The sequence below is a fragment of the Calliphora vicina genome, chromosome 2, assembly GCF_958450345.1.
Source record: "Calliphora vicina chromosome 2, idCalVici1.1, whole genome shotgun sequence".
Lineage (NCBI taxonomy): Eukaryota > Metazoa > Arthropoda > Insecta > Diptera > Calliphoridae > Calliphora > Calliphora vicina.
Genome location: NC_088781.1, coordinates 76502458 through 76528601, shown reverse-complemented (window position 1 = coordinate 76528601; position 26144 = coordinate 76502458). Strand labels below are relative to the sequence as shown.

The 26144-nt window shown below is 34.5% G+C and overlaps 1 protein-coding gene across 1 annotated transcript in view; it reads left to right on the top strand.

The window, feature by feature from the left end:
• Positions 1–26144, top strand: part of Nipped-B (Nipped-B cohesin loading factor) — a 401322-nt gene that overhangs the window by 114636 nt on the left and 260542 nt on the right. Inside the window, exons 10-11 of the mRNA XM_065500106.1 lie at positions 2895–3557; positions 3612–3843. Of these exons, the coding sequence (XP_065356178.1) occupies positions 2895–3557; positions 3612–3843 (895 nt within the window). The remainder of the gene's footprint in view (positions 1–2894; positions 3558–3611; positions 3844–26144) is intronic.

Sequence of the window (26144 nt, the reverse complement as noted above, 5' to 3'; positions counted from 1 at the left end):
ACAGAAAACTTTTATGTTGATGACATATTTTCAGAGAACTACTCACGATACTTTGCCAATGAAAATGGTAATCGATGAAAATATAACAGAAGAAAATATTTTAACTGAAATCAATGAAGGCTTAAGGTTGCCGCAATGCACCAAATGAATACAATTTTTATAGTGATGAATTGGGGCCCATTAAAGAAATTGTCCCAATCAAATTCTCTGCAGTCACATTATTACCTCATTTTATATAAATTTGATTGTCGTAAATTGGCGCAAAGTGATTTAGTGGCAATAATTGTCGCATTCCAGTCACACGATAGTTCTAGTTTACGGCAACTCAGAGAAACAGCTGTTGTGCTAGATGATAAATTTTGTTTTGTTTACATAAATGTAAAAAAAAATCTATTTGTTAAAATATTATTTGTTAACTAAAAAAAGAAAATTGCGGCCTTAATTATCGTATAAAAAAAATTAATAAAGAAATGTTAAAAGATGTATGTGGGTCAGGGAGTGGCTCACAAAAAGAATATTTCATTTACAAAAATTAATATTGGTGTATTTTTAACTTTTTATTGGTGCATGTTGCCTATCAAGCATTCACATGATTGCCGCACATGGGTTGCATTTGACATCCCAGCAAAAACTTTTCTTACAAATAAGCCGAAAAATAAGGGGAATTTGACGATTCAACTACTTATTTTTCTACTGTAAGAAGTCATTATTTTTGTTCGCGATGTCCCAAAAGTAATCCTTTATATTTTGGCCAGAAATAAGTTGTTTTGTTAGTAGAGTTATTTATAGAATTTTTATTTACCCCAAAAAAATAAAAATAAAAAAAAAATAAGTCGCAGACCCGATTCAAACCTGCAACCTTCTGTTTGGTAGTCTGCCGTTTTGCTCACAACACCACTGCTTAGTTATTTCATTGTACATCAAATAATGGTTTTCACACAGTAATGCAATATTCTTTTCTGTTTTTCTAAAAATAAACATGCAATAAAAAAATGGGCAAATTGAAAAAAAGTAACAGTTTTTTTGTTTTGTTTGTTTATTTTGTTTTTTTAGACTTTACTACTTAAAAAGTAAGTTATTAAAAAAGACATTCAGCCCAATTATGAATAAAAATTCCCCGGGAGATTTTCCCTTTTTCTCATTTTTCCTATTCAAATTCAATGGGAAAAAACTCCAGGGGAACAAACTCCCTCGGAATTTTTTATTCATAATTGGGCTGATTATTAAAAAGACATTGTAGATTTGTAAGCGAAGTTTTTGCTGGGATATGAGCCAATAAGTTGTGAAATCACACGAATGACGTATAAAATAGACCAATAATTGGTGCATTACGGCAATCGTGTGATCCTACCTTTATGTATAAATAGCCCACCAAGAACAAACACACTGGAATCGAACGGTGATCTAACACCTGTTACACAATTGTATACTAAATTTCCAGTCCTAAATATAATTACACCAAATGCATTAAGAGCTAGTTTCTTGTCAGTTAAACTCAGCTTAACACGCTGTTATATTAATCCTGAAACATATTTTGCCGGGATTTAACCAATGATTGAGTTTCTCACTAGTGGATTAATTTTGTTAGCATTGCCATACTTTTCAGTCAAATCACATGTTTATTCCTCAAAATTTTTCATATAAATATGGCAATACTTTAAATTTTATAAGAAAAAGCAACCGCGTACATAATTTTTTTTGTAAATTTTAACTTTGTAAAAGAAAAATTGACATTGAAGTATATAACATGTATATTAAAAATTATGTTGATGTTAATAAAGCAAGTCAAAACAAAGAGCTGTTGTGCTGAATTGTTTATTTTATATTTCATCTTTTTGTGATTTGGTATTTTATACTTAGGTTTTACTCGATTATATAGTAAATACATTTTTTTTTGGTCATACCTGCGAATAGGTTAACGGTTTCCTACTAAGACAAAAACTCATATACAAGTAAAAAAAATAGTTTTATATATATGTATATATGCAAAATTCCCAAAAAAAAAAATGTTTTGCTTATAAGGGATACTCTAGTGTAGGTATTATATGGTCCGACCGTACTTTTGACCGACCGTACTTTCTTACTTGTTTGTTAAGGAAATTTTAAGATATTTGTGGACAATTGCATGGTGATAATAATAAAAACATATGGATAAATCGTACGTTCGATACCGGTATTTAAGCCAATTAAACAAAAACCAATATAGATAATTTATAGTGTCCCGGATGGAGACCTACATTAATACACATCTTCTATATATATAAAAATGAAATGGTCCATGTATGTAATGCCATCACGTGAGAACGGCTGGAGCGATTTGGCTGATTTTTGTTTTATTCGATTCGAAATTTTCAATAGAAAAAAATTCCGGGTAAAACTCGGAAATTTTTTATGAGTCCAGTCAACTGTAAAAAGCTCCCTAAAGTATGCATTACAAATTTAGATATTTTATTTGCAAATAAATAATGAACTAACATTAGTAAATGCTACCGGGCTAAGCCGGGGCGATCAACTAGTTTTAAATAACATAATCGTTTTTAAATATTCCGTTCCATTTCGCAGATTTTTACATTTCACTACTGTCAGCCAAAGTTGACTTCTATTTTGCGTACGCTCGTTATCAAAATGTTATCGAATCGCAAAAAAAAATGCTAGGAAAAGTTTTGTTTTGTCATGACCGATATCCAAATATTTAATTAAGTTGTTTACCTTGGCGTCTGCTTGTGTTTGTTTTCATAGATCTTCTAAACTTACGGGTAAATTTGTATTAAATTTTGATTATTGTGCTACTAATTTAAGTATTTGTCTTAAAAATAAACACATTCATACATTCTAATTAAACACTTCCATTATTTTTAATATTCAGTATTGTAATGATTACTCTTTTTTTTTAGATATTTCGAAAGGAACATTACGATAAAATTCGGAGTAGTATTCTTGGAGATATATTGTCATCTATTGATCGTTTACCATCATCGAAAAGAAATCTTCGTCCATTTAAATTAACTAATAATGGAGGAAACATTCAAATGGTGACTGCTTTAGTTCTACAGCTAATTCAATGCGCTACAATTTTACCAGATTCACTGTGCTCAAATGATAGTTTAATGTCAGTAGATTATGAACAAAACGATGTATCTAAATCCAAAAAACCAAACGTCGATGTTGTTGTTTTGAAAAAATATGATGTGGCGATAAGTATTGGAGGAAATTTTCTTACAACTTTTCTTAACAAATGTAAATCCCGTTCAAACGAAACTGATTTTCGACCACTCTTTGAAAATTTTATACATGACTTATTGTCAACAGTAAACAAGCCTGAATGGCCCGCATCTGAATTACTACTTTCCCTATTGGGAACGATGCTAGTGCGATATGTTTCAGATAAAACTATAGAACAAAGTATTCGTCTGGTATCTCTAGATTATTTGGGAATAGTCGCATCACGATTACGAAAAGATACAGTAGAATCTCGATGCAAAGTTAACATAATAGACTCTATGATAAAATCTATAAAAGTTGAACAAGAAAGGGAAGGTGACCTTCCAATGATTAATGTAGGATATTTCTATTCCAACATAAGACATGTGATTAACCTATTTTTTTTGTAGAACAAAATAAAACTTGATCCTGAAGAGGAAAGGACAGAATTTCTCCAAAAAATTCTTTTAGATTTTTTGGCAGTTAATGCTCAAGAAGAAAATTTAATATGGGATTATGCTCGACACTTTTATTTGGCTCAATGGTATAGAGATATTATATACCAGCGACGTAGGGTAGCTGATGGCGACAAAAGATATGCTTCCAGAAAAAAAAGCAATATCCGACAAAAACATCGAAAAGGTAAGTTCCATTATTGTGTACATTTAAACTTAATTGCTTGAATATATGCATTACAAGAAATTTATACTGATATACGCGCTTATGGTCCATGTCCATTATTGTGTACATTTAAACTTAATTGCTTGAATATATGCATTACAAGAAATTTACAAGAAATTGCGCTATAGTAACATATTTTATAAATTAACTTTGTAAAATATCATTGTTAATAAAATAAATATGCATTACAACAAATTGCCAATACATAGTAAAATTCAAAATAGTTGCTATTGCAACATTCTATTATTGTCGATAATTCTTATTCGAAAGATATTGAAAAATAAATTTTAATTATTTGTGTCTCGGTCTTTTTTTTCGCTCTATACAATCAGTTGACGTCGAATGTGAAGGCATCCTGGATGTCGTTATGATAGCGTCGAAAGCTTCGAAGTTAATAACCTCAATTTACGTTTCTTCAGAAAGTGTAATGGTGGTTACTACTTCCTAATAATCTTAATGTACAAATGGGGAAATTGTTTAAATAAATATTTATTAATTTAAATAAATATTTTTGCAACTTATAATTTCTCAGCAATGAGAAATTACATAAAGTTGATGAGGATTTGGTGCTTGGGAAAAGAAATGAGAAAATAATAAAAAAAAAACAAAGGAATTAATTTTAAATAAAAGGAGATTTTTATTTTAGCAAGAGATGCTTACCCTCTGGATGATGTGTTGAAACTTAATTTTATTATTTTATGTTTTATGCCTTGAAGGCTTTTTTCACAACGTTAAGTTTAACATAGATTTATTATACAATGTTAATTCTGTGTTGACAATTCATTAAAATATCGCGATTTTCATTAGAAGAAAATAAAGAAACAGAATTTACACTTATAACTAATTATAATCTTTTATACAATTCAATATATATAATTCAATTCATATAATTCATTTTATATACATAGTTAAATTCATTATTAAATACAATTCATACAATTCATTATTAATAAAAAACAACAATTCAACATTAATAAAAATAAAATACGTTATGGTAATTTAGACACTTAAAATGTTTTCTTTTTCATTGCCCAAAATCAATTTTTTATTATTTGTAAAGTTCTTTGTAAGATTTTTTATTTTTTATATATGTAGTTAATGTCAATTTATTGAATTACACTATTTATTTGCATAGCTATTTATATGTAATTTATTGTAAGACTTTTTATGGCATTTAAATTAATGAATTATAACACATTTTCTTGTAAAGCTTTTAACCATATATGGCCCAATAGGGATCGGTTAAATACAATAAAAAAATAAACTATTGTGTTGGCACATATCCAAATACTCGGTATTGATGGTAAAAATGACGAAGGTTTAGATTAGATTGGATGGGGTGTGTACTGTAAAATACACTTCCACTCGGAAACTCATTGTTATACCATTCAGGAAAAGAAAGAAATAAAATGGAAGAAGTATGATGAAGGATAGAAAATAAATATAGACCGGGATTCTCCCGAAGAATTCTAGAAGCTTACCTATTTCGCATCTAGCTATAACCTCGTAGAATCTATTTCCTATCCATTTTTGTCGGAGACACTGTACTCTAAGACAGTTACACAAGAATTTTAATACTGTATCTAGTCCATCGATATCCTCGAAATCTACAAAAGTAATGTGTGCCACTATCTCATTTTGTGCCATTAACAAGTCTGTGGCTTTCCATATCGCTAAGTCTGCGAGATTGTATGACACTTTTATGTCTATTTCTACTAAATAAACTCTACTCCTTTTATTTATTGCCTCCCACCAAACTGTACAACCGTAAGTAATAATGGGTCTTACAACAGATGTGTAAAACCTAGCGCTGCCAGCATGATTTCAGTGATTGTTGAATGAAACTTTCCCTTGATCATAACGTCATCCGCATAGGCAACTACCTTCCTACCTTTAGATTCAAATATCCTGATAGTATAATTAACCGCTTTGTAGAATAGGTGTATGTGAGATGAACGAAGTTTTAAGGTCATCAAAGGGCTCAACTCCGAGAACTGACAAAATTACCTATGAGATGATAAAAAATGCCCCAGTTGAGATAAAATCTCGTCTCTGTGATCTTTATGATATACTCACAAGTGGAAATTTTCCACATTAATGGAAAACGGCAACACTATCTCCAATTCCTAAACCTGGTAAGGATCAAAACCAGCTGTAGGGCTACCGCCCGATCTCTCTCATACCAGTCATCTCTAAGATTCTCGAGAAAATTCTATCAAGACGATTTCTGAAATTTGCTAAGGATAAGATAAATGTAGGTTAGGTTAGGAAGGGGTGTACATTGTGTGTACTTCCACTCGGAGACCTTGAGGTCCATTGTGATTCCCTTCAATAGAGATAGACAAAGATGATAGCCTTAGAGTAAGAAAAAAGTCCAAAATTCCGTCTGTTAAAAATAAGAAGAAAGAAAGGAAAGATAAGTCTTTTTAAGGATTTGGACTTGCCGTAGAACGCCCCTTAAATAGCCACCCTATTCCCTTAATGAAACCCAGTATGTTGCTTAGTTTTCAGCCAGCAACACTACCAAGTTCGTCCAGAAATCTATTTCCTAGCCATCTAAGTCTGTGACCCTGTAGCATAGGGCAGTTGCACATAATGTGCTCTACTGTCTCTATCTCCTCTGCATCCCCACATACTCTACAGAAGTCCTGTGTGCCATTATCCCATTTACCCTTAAAGGCTCCAATTGAGCAATGACCGGTTATCACTCCTACTAGAATCCTGAGATTGTACCTATCCAACTCTATCAGTGTTCCAGTCGCGTTCGCATTCAGTCTTGGCCATAAGGCCCTGGACACTTTGCAATCTGTTCTACTGCACCAGGATTGATTCGTATAGTCCCGGAATCTTTCGTAGATTACCCTGTAGTAGTGACAAATGGGTGGTCTAACAGCCCGTTCCCTAGTGTCATGGTCCAGATCAGAACCATGTCTATCAAGTTCATCTGCTACCTCATTACCCTGTATATCACAGTGCCCTGGTACCCAACACAATCTCACTGAGTAGTGTACCAATAGCTCCTCCAGAGCTCTCCTACAGTCCTCTACTAGGTTGGAGTGTACTAAATGACATTCCAAGGCCTTCAGTGCCGCCTGACTGTCTACATATATCGTCACTACAGCCCCCCTATTGATGTGTGTCCCTATCAACTCTGTGGCTTTCCAGATCGCGAAGATCTCTGCCGGAAGACGCTACACTCGTTAGAGAGTCTATATGAGCGCTTGATGTCTTGGTCGACCAAATAAACCCCGGCCCCTGTACCAGAATCCATTTTGGAACCGTCTGTGAAAACTGCGCACCCATCAAACAGTTGATCGGATCCAACCCACTTATCCCTAGTGGGGAATTCTATTGGGGGTGAAGCACGGAAGCTAAATGTCGAGACCTTATAGTCAGAGATTCCAGATGGAATAATGCCCTGACCTATAAGACCTGCTTCATACAGTATCATAGTGTGTCCTATCCGCAAGGGTTTCACCAAGGAAGACTGATAGTCTGAGTAAGTTCCTTGCTGCCACACTCTCAACATATTTCTCAATGGGTAGTAGGTTCAGGATTATATCCAACGCCGCCTGCGGGGTGCTGCCTAAGGCACCTGTGATACCCAGACATGCACATCTTTGAGCCTTGTTGAGTATAGCCCTGTAGCTACGTTTCCTCATTGCCTCCCACCACACTGTGCAACCATAAGTAATAATAGGTCTAACAACAGAAGTGTAGATCCAATTAACCATACTAGGTCGCAAGCCCCAGTTCTTGCCAATTGAGTTCCTACATGTATAGTAGGCATTAAGGCCCCTTTTTAATCTTTCCTGCGTATTTATTTTCCATGACAGTTTATTGTCAAGGAAGGTTCCTAAATACTTGGCTCCCCCTGATAAACTCAGCTCAACGCCGTCTAGTTTCGGCAATTTGAAGTTCTCTACCTTATACTTCCTAGTAAACAACACCAATTCTGTCTTTGATGGGTTTACACCCAGCCCGTTAGTCTTTGCCCAGGGCGAGAGATCGCCAAGCGACTCCTGCATGATGTCACTGATAGTTGAGAGAAATTTTCCCTTAATAAGGATCACCACGTCATCCGCATAAGCGACTATCTTCCTACCCTTAGATTCGAAGGTCCTGAGAATAGGATTAACCGCCAGTAACCACAGCAGAGGAGAAAGAACTCCACCTTGTGGTGTACCTCTGGTAACCCGTCTTCTGATCACATCGTCCCCTAGGGTTGAGTTGATAATCCTGCTTTCCAGCATTAAGATTATCCAACTCACTAGGAAGTCGTTGACCCCAAGTTCTACTAACGAGTTCCTAATTGCCTCTGTCCTAATGTTGTTAAAGGCGCCTTCTATATCAAGAAACGCAGCTAAAATATATTCCCTATGCTTCAGACTGTGCTCTATACAACCGACCACTTCATGAAGCGCACTCTCAACGGACTTACCCTTGAGGTAGGCATGTTGAGCGTTGCTAATGAGATGGGTATCTATATTGCTCCTTAGATGTAGATCTATCAGTCGTTCTAATGTCTTCAGAAGAAAAGACGATAGGCTAAGTTTCTAGTGCTAGTTTTTCCCTAGTGACTATTCCCTCAATTTGTCTAGAGTCATGACTAGTACCCTCAGGCATGTTAGCCCCCTGATCGTCAGCCCTAGTGCCTATACCTTCACAACCAGGAAAATGTGTTTCCATAAGCAGGGAGAGTGTTTCCGAGCTGGATTCCGTCCATGAGTTATCAGCTCTCTGAATATACCCTATGACCTTTGGGTCTTTGGATAAAATTCTCCGAAATCTTGACATCTCATTGACGCTATCAACGGATTCACAATAATTCCTCCATGAAATCCGCTTCGCTCTTTTCAGATCTCCCTTGTATTTATTGAAGCACACCTTGTAGTTGTTCCAGTCTCCTTGTAATCCTGTGAGCTTTGCCCTATTAAAAGATTTCCTAACCGTCGACCTCTGAACTTGAAGTTCCTTAGTCCACCATTTTGGCTGTTTACGCCTACCGGGAAATTTCATTGGACATGATGACTCAAAGCTCTCATTTAATAAACGGGTGAAATTGTTCACCGTTATTTCCAAATTGGGTGGTATCAGTTCACATAAAGTAAACTGTTCAAACCCAGTACGTACCTTTTCATAAAAGGTTCCCCAGTTTGTCCGCCTAGGATCCCTAAATGGTACCCTTAAGGACGAGTTGAAATTCAAGGTGAAGGTAATCCTACTATGATCCGAAAAGGAACAGTCAGTGGATACCCTCCAATCTCTAACGAAATTATCATCTTGGTTCGTCAAGGTCATGTCTATAACCGCCTGCCTATCTTTGTTCTTAAACGTGGGCATGTTGCCCTTGTTACAGATAACTAGATTATTGACAGTTATGAAATCATAGACACACTCACCTCTTTTATTGATGTCAGCACTGCCCCATTGGCTGTGATGAGCATTTGCATCACATCCCATAACCAGGATAGCACCTCTCCTTTTTGTATACGCCGTTAGCTCCAACACCTCATTGCCTGGTGGATCTGCTGCATCATACGGCATGTACACCAAAGCCAAAGTCAGCGTCCGCTCACCCCTGGTTTCCCTATTCACAACAGTGATGTCACCGCACCTAAAGGAATCAGAAATTATTAGTTTGAGTTCTCTCCTTGCCAGGATACACGTTCTTACCTTGTCCTCAGTGGACGGGATAAATAACGTGTATCCCGCTATCCCTAACCCGCAAACCTTATTTTGATTAATCCAAGGTTCTTGGATCAGGGCCACGTCGGTCTGGGATTTGGTGAGAAAGTTTGCCAATTCTGTTGAGGCCGCTTCACAATGATACAGGTTTATCTGCACCACTAGCAGCCTCTTTGGTAGTGTCATGTTTCGAGTACCGAAACCTGACAGTGCCAAAACCAAAATTGACAACCCCTTTCACCTTGTCCAAAATCTCGAGGGATTTACGATCCACTGCGAACCGGAAATCCCTCCCGTTGTTCTCCTTACACACCATAGAGGCTACCGCCTTCCATTGGTCTATAGGGAGATCAACATTCTGTTTTTTCAATAGTGCCAGTATGGTTTCCACCGGTCTTACGGGTGGAGGAATCCATACTGTCACTATTGACCTTAATGGTAGTTCTGAAGCTCGTATCACTTCAAGTTTTAAGGCTGGATTAAGGTCGCCAAGTTTCCCAACTACGGTCCTTAAGAATTCAAATGAATTTTTATTTCCGCAGTTTATGACCTTGACTCCCTTAGCCCAGTCAGCACCTTTAAAGGATACGTCTTCAGAGCTACCACTATGGAAGGCCATCTCGTCCAGGAGTCTAGCCTCAAGCAGCTGCCATTGATCGGTACTGATCTTCCCATCCGGATCATTCCGATCAATTATCGCTGTCTGAAGATATTCGTCCTGACTCAGGGACTTCTTGAGCTTCTTTGTTGACGAGGTAGGCTGGTCGTCCCAGATCTAGCCCTCTTAATGGTCTCCTTTTGGGTACCCTTAAGAGACACCAGCATTCCCCGAAGCCTTGCTGCATCCTGGTGCCTTTGATGACGAGGTTTGGGGACCAACGGATCCGTTTCCCTTAATGTTACCCATAAGGGCACCCTTAAGAGAATCGGCCGGAGGATTCTTTACTCCCTTCGCCCCTGACACCTTTATGGGTGGCTTCTTGTTACTATCCACAGCTCTAGCCGAAACACAGATTTATAGGATGGTAGAAGAGCCCCCCTCCTTAGTTCTTACCGCACTGCTAGTGGTTGGAGCTGTCGACCTTATACCCTTTTGGGTGTCAGTCAGATCGACAGCAGCTACCACTTGCTGCTCAACAGGAGAAGACTCCCCCAAGAGTACACTTACAGGGCCGTAGATTCTTTCAAATCTAGCGACATCCTGTCTATGTTTCTTGAGAAGGTACTTCTCCTTTGCAGTTAATGAACCAGGATCTCTCTTTCCCATCTTTGCCAGAAAGGATAGAGATTTCCTAGTGCCATTTTTTGCCCTATCCTCTTTGATAAATGTAAACCAACACGCATTTTTACCCAGGCGAGGAGTACATAGCATATGTCATCAATTTGAGGAAAAATTACGACTTAATTTGAAGAATAGAAGGCAGACTCTAGTTTTGTCGGAGGACATTGAGAAGGCATTTGACCGGGTGATAATAACATACATACTACAGGAACTTGTCGAATGGAAGATGCCTTTGCAGATAATTAGACTACTGAAATCTTTTCTCGAGAATCGCAATATGAAAGTGAAGGTTGACGGCTTTTTGTCAAGGTCATACCGCCTTCAAAATGGTGTACCGCAGGAGTCTCCCCTATCGGTAGTACTATATAACATATATGCAAATTTTCTCATCAAGGCATTGCAGCTTTCACCTGTTATTGACTATGTCGGTATCTATGCGGATAATATCTTCGGTGTTGCTTCTGGGAAATCGGAGGAGGTACACGAGAATCTAAACAACCTTGATCGCATAATACAACAATGGGCTAAAAGTAGAGGTGCAGTTATTCCTGCTGAATAACTTTGCAGGAAACGTGATTGTAATAACGGATCCATCTGCATTCGGGATGCAAACATAAATATTACGGACGAATTGAGGATACTTGGAATTTTGTTTACTAAAAACCTGCTATGGAACAGCCACGTGAAGTATCTAACCAACAAACTTGCTAAGGTAAATAATCTTTTGAAACTTATATGTTTCCGTAGTAAGGGACCTCATATGGACACTGCCTTAGGTATATGTAGATCTCTTACAATTGGCATTCTCCAACATGGTATCACATTATATGGATGGACTTCAAAGAAGAATATTAACAAACTAAATACCGCTGTTAACAACTGATATAGAGCTGCTTCTGGCTTACTTCGTGCTACACCATTGAATCTATTGAGAATTGAAGATAATTTTCCAGATGTTCAGTCTCTCCTGGAGAAATGTTCAGTCGCCTTGGTCAATTACTACAACTAGAGATGGGTTACATGACACCTTTTGGATAAGCATTAATTCTGCGAGTATATGTAGAACTGCCATTGCAAGAATAATTCGGCTCCTAAGGCAATCTGAAATCTCAATACCATCGAAGCCATCATCTCGAATCACCTCTGCAAATATTGTAAAGGTTGACGATGGCCTTTCTTTTTATAGAAAGGACAACACAAATCCTGTATAGTTTAGGAAAATGTTGACACAGAAAATTGCAGCTTTTTCACCGGCATTGATATTATTTACTGATGGGTCATTCCAGAATGGCAAGTCATCATATTCAATGGTTGAGAGTCTGGATAATATCCAACACAAACTGATTTGTAGCAACCGCTTACCGGATCATGTTGGTATTTTTGTAGCGGAAATGTCAGCAGTGAAACGGGCAATAATTTATGCAACGCAGGAACGGAAAAGAACCATCATTTGCACGGATAGTCTTAGTGCCATAAAAGCAATCAGAAAGAATCTCAAAGGTGTTTATGATGACGTTATTAACCTTCCCAATTTTGGATGCGAGATTATGTTACTATGGATTCCATCGCAACGAAGCAGCAGATAAGGCTGCTAAGGAAGCACTGAGTTTAGATGACATTACAGAGATTCCATGTTTTCCCAAAGCTCTGTCAAATCCCTTCCAAAAAAGCTAAATTCTTTGCAAAAAAAGGCAAATGGGTAAAAAGTGGTTATAATTTTTTAATTAAAACAACACATACATTTTATACAAAAAACAACTTCGAATTTTATATTTGGCTGTGCCGAATGGACAAACAAAAATTTATGAATATAAAACACGTTCAGATGGAAGGAAATAGATAAACATTCCGGTATGTTGAATCTTAACTATAAAATAAAGTATTTATAACATAGCCTGCAAAATGCTCATAGGCCAGTTTTGGCTCTCAAATAGTGCAGTAAAAAAATGTTTTAGAAATTATACAAGTCGTCGCACGGTGGCCGAGAATTGATTTTCATTGGCCAAAACATAAATTTTGTGTTGTCATTGATTATAAACATTTTAGTGACATTAGTTAGTAAAAATATCAAAACTTAGGTAGCCAAAATATTTGGAGAATGAGGATATATATATGTTTGTTATTCCGTGTGTAAAATTGAGAAATAATCATCTAAGACCCCACAAAGTATATAGTATATTATTGATCCTTATGCAATTCTAAGACGATTGAGCTATGTCTGTCCGTCTGTCGATCTGTGCAAAATACTCACACGCCTACCTGTACCGTAAAATCGGTACAGTAGGACCAAAGTTATGAACGAAAATGTGAGACAACCTAAAAAAAATTTATAATTTTCACATATTTTTTGTTATTTCTGTAAATAAATTAAATAAAAAATAAATGAAATGAAAAATATATTGCAGATACCCAGCGAAAACTTTACTTACCTAGTAAGCCAGCAAGTAATATAGGAGCAAAGTGATAACTACTTATTATTTGACTGAAACACTAGGATCTTTTGTTCGAGATTTTAAAAAATGCATGGGTCCTACTTAAAAATGAACTTACATTCAGCACCGATATAAGTAGTTTCAATTAAAAAAATAATATGTAGCAAAAAAAAACCAGAAAAAATGTGTGGGAATCGAACAGTCACATTATTTGCTTGTGTTAAGCTGCATGTACGAGTTATTTTATTGTAAGTTAACAATAGTGGTAACATCAACATATATGTAAATGAATATGATATGAACAAAAAACAGAATGGCTTTGGCTGGTGGCGAACCACTAACCTCCCGTTTTCCTGTATAAAAATAAGTACCTATTCTAGTAAATAAAATAATGTGCTGGGTAACCACCACTCATTACAAAATAATGTATGTGGTAACTAGTTGCCATTACAAAAATTCACAACATTTTTGCTGGGTAATACCATAAAATTATACACTCATTATTTTTATGATAAAAGGACTCTCTTTATAATAAAATTATAAGAATCGACCCATAATTTCTCCTAGCCCCCATATAAATTTCTTTCCGAAATATGGCGCTATGGTCTATAAATGCTTTTCGGCTCAAATTGATGGGATTATTTTCCTAACTAATAACCTTTTTTGTCCACGCCAAAAAAATTTTATTTATTTACTAGCTGACCCAAGCAACAACAGCATACATGTAAATCAATGAACATATTGTTACGAAATTGTACTTGAATTCAAATATACGGATTTTAAGGGCTGATTTAAAAGTAGCATAATGCTTTCAAATAACAGTAATAGCAAACTGTAACATATCTGTGGGCATTATTAAATAAAAGCTTTCAGTTGATTTGATCGTAAGTTGGCAACGCTGTATTCGAATTCGAATATTCAGTTAAAGAACACTGTAGAAAGTACACCACAGATGGCGTATGTATTAGTAAGATCTAGAATATTCGAATTTTGACAGTTAAAGAACTATCTAGAGTGCAGATGGCAGTGTTATAAATAGTGGCAGAGGTTGCAGTCGTGAGACAGTTTATCAGAGACGCTATTTGAATAAACATCAACTGAGTGCCTTAAAGTGTGCTGTATTTTTCAAGTGAATTCGTATACATTTAAAGGGTCTGTATTTCTGAGAATTTATATACGTGTATAAAAAAACATTGAGTGACTATTTAAATTCTGTTGTTGTACATTTTAAATAAATAAAGAGTTGTTACAATTTTCAAACTACTAAACGGCTTTTATTTGCAATCAAAAGTATCCGGTTTGTTTAAAGGAAATAAACCAAACGTTTTGAAAAGGTTAAAACGTAACAATTGGTGTCAGAAGTGGGATTGCAAATTAATAAGCATGAAGTTTGAGGAACTAAAAGTTGAACAACTCAAGAAAGAATTGAGTAAGTTGGAGCTACCAACAGCAGGTAACAAGGCAGAATTGCAGAAGAGGCTGATAGACGAATTCAAGCGGCGTGATATTGACATCGGTGCTTACGAATTCGAGTATAAGGAAGAAATGGAAGTTTCTATACGTTCAACAACAAGCAGCATGGATTTAAGCACAATGTTTGCGGCTATGATGGAAAATATGGAAGGAATACAAACGAAACTTCAAGAAACTTCTAAAGTAAACAACGATAAACTTCTTGCCGACAATGAGAAACTTCGTGCTAAGGTTAAAGCTGAAGTCAAAGAATCTATCAAACACTTAGCTGAAATGGAAGCGAAACTTCAAGAATCCTCTAGAGCTACAGATGAAAAAATTCAGGAAATGTCTGAGGTTATTAACAGCAGAGTGGATGTCGTTGACAAAAAGGTGTCCGAATTAGAGAGCGGCCTAGAAAAACAATCCCAAGATGTTGATAATAAATTTCTCGATCTGGAAATGAAAATTAATAATCTTCAATGCCAAGACGGACCGGTGCGAATTATTTCAGAAACATCGAGTAGAATAAAGGCTTGATGGCAGCACACCATTTAATGTTTTCAAGTTCCAGTTTGATACAGTAGCCAAGAGAAATGTATGGAGTAATGAAGAAAGAGCTATAGAATTGATTTTGGCCTTGAAAGGGAACGCAGCAATAGTTCTTGAAAGCGTACCAGTAAGTAACAGAAATAGCTATGATGACATAATGGATGATCTACAACGTAAGTATGGTGGAGAACACATGAAGGAAATATACCGAATGGAATTGCGTGGTAGAGTACAAAAACCTAATGAGACGCTACAAGACTTTGCGGCAGAAATCGAACGTTTGATGCAGTTTACATATCCAGACGAAAACCATCCGTTATTGGACCATTTCAAGATTGAGGCGTTTCATTCGCGTTGGCACAAGAAACAGCAAAATTAATGTCTAAGCCGAAAATATGCAAGGTGCGGAATATCGAGGTTATAGCTGAAAATGAGAGAAATATAGTCAGTGAAATAAAAGAGGCAGTTTTAGAGGCTTTAAATGAGAAGCAAGGTAAAGCTAACATCAAATGCTATAACTGCGGAAAAACTGGTCATATTCAGCGAAACTGCAAAGCATCTAAAATAAACGAAGTAATGAAAGAGTTTCATGAAAGAGTTTCATGGTGGTCATCTTGGTGTGACAAAAACCTTAGAGAAGCTAAAACAACGTTTTTATTGGGTGGGTTGTCAGCAAGCAGTAGCCGATTGGGTAGCCAATTGTCCACAATGCATAGCAGCGAAGGGCCCAGTAAGAAGAAGTCGTGGACAACTTCAGCAGTATAACTCAGGTGCGCCATTCGAGCGGATTGCGATGGATGTAGCAGGCCCTTTCCCTGTCAGGATTTAATGAATGCCAACCCTTCCGTATTTTAAGAGGTTGTCTTGGATCATATTTCTTTTGAATATATGACATAATTAGGGTTTTTATCCCGGGAATTCCCGGTACAAATTTCCCGGGAATTTTACATATTTTTTACTACCCGATTCCAGGAATTTTTAGTCGGGAATCCCGGGAATTAAAAACTGACGAAAATACATAGAAAACAAGTTAGAACTCTGTTTTTCACCATAAAACAGTGAAAATTTATCTTAGCAATAATAGATCGCTTATTATTTATTTGGGGTTTTTCGTATGAAAATTTAAAAAGAGAATTCATTATTTATAGAATTTATTTCTTATTGAATCATTCTAATTTCTTTAAATTTCTTCTTCAAATCCATAACAAAATAGCTTCAAAAATTTATTAAATGATTAAATTTTTTTTTTCAATTAAAATCTAGTACAAAAAGTTTTAAGACAATTTTTTCCAAAATTACTACTATATTAGTCAAAAAATTGCAAAATATTTCATAATTTTACATGAAAACTGCAACAAATATTTAAATATTTCATTATATTCATAAAAATTTTAAACAGCATTTTAAGGCATTTTTAAGCAAAATTCCTTAAAATTGTATTCATAAACGTATTTTAGCTTAAAATACCTATTTCAAATGTTCTAAATAAACGAATTTTAAAATTGCTTCGACCCTATTTTAAGGTATTCTTTTTTACATTTTATCTTAAAAAGAAGGAATTTAAAGATAAATTTTTATAAATTTGCAATAATTGACGATAATATTGCAATTGCATAACATAACTTTAACTCCGCTGAGGAATAATTACCATTATAATAATATATGATTTTGTTAGATATTCCTCCGGCAGTGAGCTACATTAGGTTCATACGTTAGTTTTATAGACATTTTTGTCATTTACTGTTAACCTGTAACGGCATGTAGTAATTAAATGTGTAAACCTCGTGGACGATGGTCCACATAATCTAATACATTCACTCCGGCATTAAATTTAAGAGTTTTCTCATAGAAAATCATTAGATTTTGACAATAAAAAAAATGACAATAAAAATAAATTAATAAAACAAATCATAAATTAGTGATGTTTATTTAATCACAGAATATTCGTCATTCGAATACTTTTAATAATAATTGAAAAAAATATATAAAAATGTTTGTATATTAATAACTTTAAGCTTAATATAAATAGGAACGGTTTTTATTCGCTGATTGTTTAATCTGTAATTTAAAATTTTATTTATTATTGAAAAAAAAAATAGTACGAGTATTTTATTATTTAATATTCATTATTTTGCTCCACTATGATTGAAGTGGCACATAAAAGTTATAATGTTACCATCACAGAATTTAAAAAAAAAAACATTAAAATACTGTTTACTTAAAATGCTGATTATGAATACGAATTTATAACAATGCTATTTTAGGCCTAAAAAGTGTTTTAACTAAATTGTATTTTAAATCTTAAAATTGATTTTTTTATGAATACAGGGGTAAAAATATAAATACTATTTACGAATTCCATATATGCACAAGCTTCATGGTAGAAATATTTGTGGCAGTTTTTCCAGAAATATTTTGCCTTACAAAATATTTTACGTTGCAGCTACAAGACAAAATTATATTTTTTCATTTTTAAAACATTTGCTGCCTAAATATATGTATATTTTTGGTTAGCAAAAACAAATGAAATTGCTTGTGTATAATATACAAAAAATTTACTACAAAAACATCATACATGCAAACAAATTGCAGCGTGAAACCCATAAACTGCAAACGATATGCGCAGTAGATGCTAAAAGTAGACTGCCAAACCATACGAAGTTGAAAAATGTAAAATACGAAATTGTGCAAAGTTAAAAATGTTTAAAGCGAAAATGTATATTTATAAAATATTTCCGCCACATATATGGAAATATTTCGCCGCATATAGTCACTGAGTAGAAAAATGTGAAAAAAACTATGAAGTTGATTTGGGCGTACAAAATAAAAAATTGTATTGAAATGTGTGTTAATAAACAATTTTAGTGCAATAAAATAGAAGTTTTATTTTTTGAGGTATGTACTTGTAAGTATTGTGAAAGATAGCAATGCAATGAAAATACATTAAATAAGATTCTGGACAAAGGATAGCTAGCGGAGGATATTATTCTTGAATTTTTTGATTGATTGTTGGATTTTTTAATACGAATTCAAATGTATTCATGCTGGTGGTAATAGGAGTCCAGAAAAATTTTTAAGAAAAAAAAATAATTTTGTATGTAAAGCGGTTAAAAAAGGATAGATTTCCCAGCAGTTAAGCAAGTAGTCAATGTATCCCTTAAATACAGTAATTGTCACAAATGTCTTATCACTTGGCTGACTCCATTTTATGTATATTGGTCATTTGACACGTATGTGCACTTTGTAGTGCAGAGAGAAGACAAATGGTTACTTTATGCATCCCAAGTAATCTAGCGTGAAGACAATTGTCACTTAAGTGTATCTAAGTAATCTAGAGTGTAGTCACTTTAAACGTTTTGTGAGTAATTCGTACAAACTGTTTTTTTTACAAATTGTGTTAATATAATTCTCATACAGTTTATTTTTATTTTTGCTTAAGTATACTGATATCACATGTAACATAGCATGAAGTCAAAGTCACTTTAGTGTCTCTTAGTAACCTATGGTGAAGTCACTTCAAATTGTTTTTGCTGATCGAAAGTAGTCAACGCTTCTGGTAGGTAAAATAAAGTGCAGTACAAAAACAATTTGAAGTGACTTCACCATAGGTTACTAAGAGACACTAAAGTGACTTTGACTTCATGCTATGTTATTTTGCACTTCGTATGGTTTGGTAGTCAACTTTTAGCATCTTCCATATTCTCATTGTTTGAATTTTTCACTGCGCATATCGTTTGCAGTTTATGGTTTTCACGCTGCAATTTGTTTGCATGTATGATGTTTTTGTAGTAAATTTTTTGTATATTATACACAAGCAATCATTTGTTTTTGCTAACCAAAAATATACATATATTTAGGCAGCAAATGTTTTAAAAATGAAATATTATCATTTTGCAACGTAAAATATTTTGTAAGGCAAAATATTTTTGGAAAAACTGCCACAAATATTTCCACCATGAAGCTTGTGCATATATGGCATTGGTTTATAGTTTGTATATTTTCAGTATTTGTGCACATGAATATGAAAACGATTCATATTTATTGCGCAGTCGGTAGTCGAATGTAAAAAACGTTTAACTAATTTTAAACCCTGATTTTTTCAATTAATTTTGTAAATGATTTGATTTAACAAAAATTTAATCATTCAAAGTTTGAATAAAATATTTTATTAATTAACTTTAAAATTAATTCAGTTTAAACAAAGACTTTGGAATGAATCTAAAAAATTAAATATTAGGAATGGATTTATGGAATTAAAGGCTAACATTTTTAAATTACGGATTAAGATTTTAGTGAATTAAGCTCAAATTTCATTATGTAATTCGAAGCCCTGATATTTAATAATTATAACACTAAGTTTTTATATGAAATTTGTCTATAATATTCCTAATTTACAGTATCATTATATATTTCGGGAATAGCCGGGTACCCGGGAATGTAGAAAAATATTTCCCGATTTCCGAGAATCAAAAAAGGTCGGGAAATTAAAAACCCTAGTCATAATATATTTTTTTCTCGTTTCAGGTCGTTTAAATCATTGTTCCACCAGGGGACTTTTCTTGGTTTATTTTGGGATTGTGGTATTGAAATATTTGCAGATTGTTGTATTATCTTGCATATATTTGCGTTTTCCTTATTGGTGTTATCAAATATAGGCTTTTGGTGTTCTAGTTGAGTACAAAATTCGGTTTTCCAAGTGAAGTTTGGATTATTGTTTGGGGAAAAAGTGAAATAATGATTGGGAAATGGTCACTACCACAAAGATTGCTTTCTGTTTTCCACGTATTTTCGGGAACCAAGTTAGAAGAGCAGAAACTTAAATCAATATGGGAGAAAGAACCATGTGTATTGAGATGAGTTGGAGATTTGTTATTCAATAAAACAAAATCTGTATTGTCTATAAAATTAACCAGAACATTTCCTTTACGGCTATTATAATGCGATCCCCAGTTTTTATGATGACTATTGAAGTCACCTGTTATTATTGATGAAGTATTACAATTGAAAACGTTCTCTAAGTTTGTAATAGAAAAATTGGAGTCTGGTGATATATAAGAACTAAAAACATTTAACTGCAATTTTGAAACTATTTCTATACAAATTGTATCAGTCATTATTGACATTAACTTGTTTTTGTTGAAGAGTTTTGTGAACAAGAATTGCAACTCTGCCGTACCTAGTATTTGATGTGTTGATAGCATACATATTGAAGTTAAGAGGTATTTGTTGGGATGTTATAATAAAACAACTTGATTTCGGAATAATGTGTAAAAGGAATAAGACATGTTTATTTAAGAATGTATAAAAAGGAAGTAAGATGAGGTTTGTATAAAAAACGTAGAAACTTAGAACAGGGTTGCATCAAGGATGTATTACATCAAGAATTAGAAAGTTGCCAGATTTTCAATTACCAACACCTCCACTAAAAGCTAGCTATAGAATCGAAAGTCCTAGCATCCTTGCACATTTCAGGTGTTTTTCCTTGACTACTGGCTTCGTTAAGAACTCAGCTGCCATCTCAGCCGACTCCTTATATTCCAATATAAGTTGTCCATCAATAACTTTGTCTCGCAAAAAATGATGTCGAACATCTATATGTTTAGATCGTCCATGGTACACATCACTTTTGGCCAAACTTAATTCACTTTTGTTGTCGCAAAACAGAGTTATCTTTGTTTGGGAATCATTCCATATATTATTATGCAGCTGACGTAACCATTCTGCTTCTTGAACAGCTGAAGACATGGCCATATATTCTGCTTCGATGGTTGAGAGGGCCACAGTTGATTGGCGTTTACTACACCAACTAATTGCACCATTGTGTAAGAACACATATCCTGTACAGGATCGCCTATCTGTTGTGTCACTGGCATAGTCCGCATCACAAAAACCATATATTTTAGAACCATTGCTGTTTGAATAAGTAATTCCCACATTGATAGTGCCTTTGAGATAGCGAAAAAGTCGTTTAACTGCCACCCAGTGCGAATTGTCAAAATTGTTGTTGAATTTACTAAGGTAATTTACGGCGAATGCAATATCCGGACGAGTTCCTTGCGCCAAAAATAGCAAACTGCCTATAGCTTCTTGGTAGGGTATATTCTTAAAACTCTGTAGATTTCTTTCGGATGATGGATTTGTCAGCTTTACGTTGATATCAAAGGGGGTTGAAATGGGATTGCAATCGAACATGTTAAATTTATTTAAAATTTCCGTTGTGTATGCTGATTGGTCAATATGTATTTCACCTTTTTCGCGACTTCTTGTAATATGAAACCAACGCAGCTCCTAACCTCCCCCAAATCCTTCATAAAGAATAGCTCTTGTAGCCTATTTTTTACCTTAGACTTTAACGAATTGTTGTTGGAGAAGATTAGTAAATCGTCGACATAAACTGCTATAAAAAATATTGTATCATCAGACACTTGAAAATAAATACATGGATCTAGCTTTGACCGCTGTAAACCCGTTTCCTTTAAGGCGTGATTCAGTTTGAGGTTCCATTCACGACTTGCCTGCTTTAATCCATAAATGGCTTTGTTTAGCTTACAAACTTTATTTTCTATACTAAGGTTGATGCCATCTGGGGGTTCCATGTATATTTCCTCTGAAAGATCACCCTGTAGGAATGCGGTTACTGCATCCATTTGCTCAACGTCTAGATCAAACTGTGATGCAATTGAAAATAAATACCTTATTGAAGTATACCGCACAACTGGTGAATATGTTTCTTCATAATCAATTCCTGGTTTCTGTGCGCAACCTTTTACCACCAGTCTTGCTTTGTATCTGATTATTTCCCCAAGTTCATTATTTTTTGTTTTAAATATCCATTTACTTTTTAATGCCTTTTTTTCAAGGGGCAAGTCTACCAACGTCCACGTATGGTTATCTATTAATGCCTTTATTTCCTTTTCTATAGCTTGCTTCCAGTTTTCGGCATCATTTCTGTTTAAGGCTTCTTGCACAGTTACTGGATCATCATATGAATTTGCCTCCACTGAATATGAATAGTAGTCAGGTCTATTAATGGGTCTTGGGGTTCGTTCTGAACGACGTACAATGGTGGTTTAATTTTCAGCCAATTCTGTATCACTTTCGCTGTCGACTGTTTCATTTGGTACATAATCGGACGATTGATCTTCAACTACTGTAGAGACATCACTACTTTGATTAAACGAAAATTCACCAAAGTTTCTGCAATGTTTACCTCTACTGAATCATTATCACCTTGATTTTATATTGAAAATTATTTTCAAAGAATTTTACGTCCCGGCTTTTTACTAGACGCCATCCTTCTGGATTCAGTAGCCGATATACTTTAGTGTCTTCACAATAGCCTACAAATCCCACTTTTGACGTTTTTCGTCCGGTATGTAGGCGATAGCACGTGAGCCAAAAACTCGTAAATGGCTTAAATCAAGTTTGACACCTGACCACACTTCCTGCGGTATGTTTTTATTTATTGCAGAGCAAACGGATCGGTTAATGAGATATACTGCATTATTAACGGCTTCAGCCCACAATTTCTTTGGTAAACCTGCGTTTAAAATCATACAACGAGCGCGCTCAATTATCGTGCGATTCATTCGCTCAGCGACACCGTTTTGCTGTGGGCAATACGGCACAGTGGTCTGGTGTTGTATACCACTGGCCTCCAGTATACTCATAAGCCTCTTGTTACAGTACTCCGTCCCATTATCTGTATGCAGACATTTTATTTTACGACCTGTTTCTGTCTCTACTCTGGCTTTAAATTTTTCAAAACATGCAGGTACATCCGTTTTGGTCTGCAAGGTATAAATAAAAACTTTACGCGAAAAATCATCTATAAATGATATAAAATACTTAGCTTTGGCTATTGAAACCTCCTCCATAGGGCCGCAAAGATCCGAATGAACCAATTGAAGTAAATCAGTGCTTTGAGTTTCTGAAGAGTAGAATGGGCTTTTGGCCATTATTCCTTTGATACACAGCTTTCGGAGTTTTTTTCTTGAAATTGCATTCCTGTTACTAACTCTTTTGTTTTTTTCAAATCAGAAAAATTAAGATGACCCATACGCTCATGCCACAATTGAATGTCACCTTGTGTAGCAACCATGCACAGCTGGTTTGTGTTGTTCAATTTAAACATATTGTCCTCAAGGAACGCTGTTGCGATGATCTGCCCATCCTTCTTAATTGAGCATTTGTTTTTGACAAATTGAACAGTAAGATCTCTTTTCATAATTTGACTCACTGACAACAGATTCACAGTTAAGTCCGGAATGTATTAGACCTCATGTATTTTACTTGTACTACTTCACCTTTTTAATTTTTACGGACATTGTGATCACCAACCCCTTCAACTTTAAGTTTTTGTTTATTTGCCACAAAGATCTCTTTTACATGAGATTCGTCTATTTTATTGAACCAGTCCTTTCTCATGGACATGTGTAAACTGGCACCAGAATCGATAAACCAGTCTGTTCTGTTTATTGCAACAGCTGCAAACACCGTACAAAAACCAACTTCTCTGTTTTGTTTTTTATTTTGATTAGAACGACAGTCGGCTGCCTTGTGACCGTATTTGTTGCAATTAAAACAACGAAACCCCTTTTTTGGGTCTGTCTTCTTTTTCATTTTAGCGAACAAAGTACCACTTGTTGTCGGTGTCTTGATGTCCTGAAGTAACTTTGTTTTGATGGAATCACAAGATATTTTGACACCAGAGCTTTCAATGCCCATTATCATGGTAGCATATTCCTCAGGAAAGCCTGCTAGCAATAGTGTTCCAATCCATTCATCGCTCACTGGTATACCCACTTCTTTTAATTTGTGTGCCGTTGACACAATTTTACTTACGTAATCTTCAATCGAATCAGAACTAGAAAAACTTGTGTTGATTAGTTGCCGCAACAATCCAACCCTCCTTGTAAGGCCAGAATCCTGAAAAGCCGCTTTCAACTTATTCGACACTTCATGGGAAGTATTTGCATCTTCGATGTGCACATAATTTATTTTGTCTACTCGCGCATCCATCCCGGTTGATGGATATATATATACCTTCTACGGTGTCCCAGAGTTCCTCATGTTGCAGCAAGCTTTTGACTGCAAACGACCATGTGGCGTAGTTTTCTCGCCCAATTAGCTTTTCAACGTTAAAAGCCGTGGAGATCGACATATCCAAAAAATAAATTTAAATTACTTAATTTCAGTTCCTTTTCACTTGTTTAATCAAGCTCTGGCCCCATAACCTGTTGGGATGTTATAATAAAACAACTTGATTTCGGAACAATGTGTAAAAGGAATAAGACAAGTTTATTTAAGAATGTATAAAAAGGAAGTAAGATGAGGTTTGTATAAAAAACGTAGTAACTTAGAACAGGGTTGCATCAAGGATGTATTACATCAAGAATTAGAAAGTTGCCAGATTTTCAATTACCAACAGTATTGGAATGTTAATTAAGGAATGGAGGTGTGTTTTTTGAATTGATATGATTTTTGGATTATATGTTTTTTCATGAAAGTTATTCAAATATCCATTCATATTCCATTGGATTATACTAAGAGCCATTATGAACATAAAAAATAAAAGGAACAACTTTTCTACAACACAATTTTTGTATTTCGATTAAGTAAATGAACTTCCCTAACATCTTATCGTAGCATATTATTTATTTATTATTATACAATTATAACTGACCTCAAGGGCCATATATAGTTAACAAATTTTCCACTTTTTTTTTTTTTTTTTTTTTTTTAAAAAAAAAGTAGTTATTACTAGGATATTCATTCGACTAATGATCGTTCGATTAATCGAATAATTATTCGAACAATTTAAAAATTACCATTTTCGAATAACGAATAATTCGAACAATTTTATGTAGAATAATCGAATAAAACGAATAAATGTTCATACATATATATTTAAATTTATTAAATTGCTTAAAATTTTTCATAATTTCAAATTTAAATAAGTAATAATGACTCACAAAAATTGTATTGTTTCTGAAATTCGACAAATAACTTAAGACAAAGGGATTTTCGATCACTGTAGATGAGTGTTCCGATAGCTCCTTCTATAAATATATAAATATTACTGCAAGATGTTACAATTCTAAAAACAAATCTTTAAAATTTTTTAACTTAGGACTTGAACCAATGATAATAAAAGGTACGGAATAAAATATTTGTTATTTAGCTGGCGAAATATTAGAAGAATCGCAATTAATAATCAAAATTTTAACTTAGATTAAAGTGGAGTTGAATGTGATGGAGAATGTGATTTTGAAACGGTCGTCGAAAGTGATATTGAGGATGACATTTATAATGATTACATTGAAATAGATGAAGGCCATGATCTTAAAATATATGTATATAAGTGATGTTATTAACCGCGTACTATTTAATAAATCGAATGATAAACACAAATATTGCCAACTAACGTTTTGTTGCAAGAAAAGCATGGAGTTCGTCTTATACATGATTTTGAACATCGTTGAACATTTTTGTCTAACATGGTAATTAACTTTTTGCGTATTTGTAAATGCGTCATCATGCACTGTCTGACTTCAAATTAGCCACGTTCACTGACAAGATATCAAACTTCAAACTTTGGACAGATTCCCTTTATTGTGTAACTCTCCAAGACCACTTTACTAAGCAAAGATTCGGCAACGTTGAAAGAGCTTGATGTATAATACAATTTGTTATAAATAATTTAGAAATAGTGAATAATTAATTTACTAAAGAATTAATTACTCAATTTAAAACCCGAATTAATGAACGACATAAAAAAGTTCTTAATACGTTTATATTGTATAAAGCATAGCTCCAAAACGGAAACTAAAGGGTTTGCAAGTCAATTTTTTTGT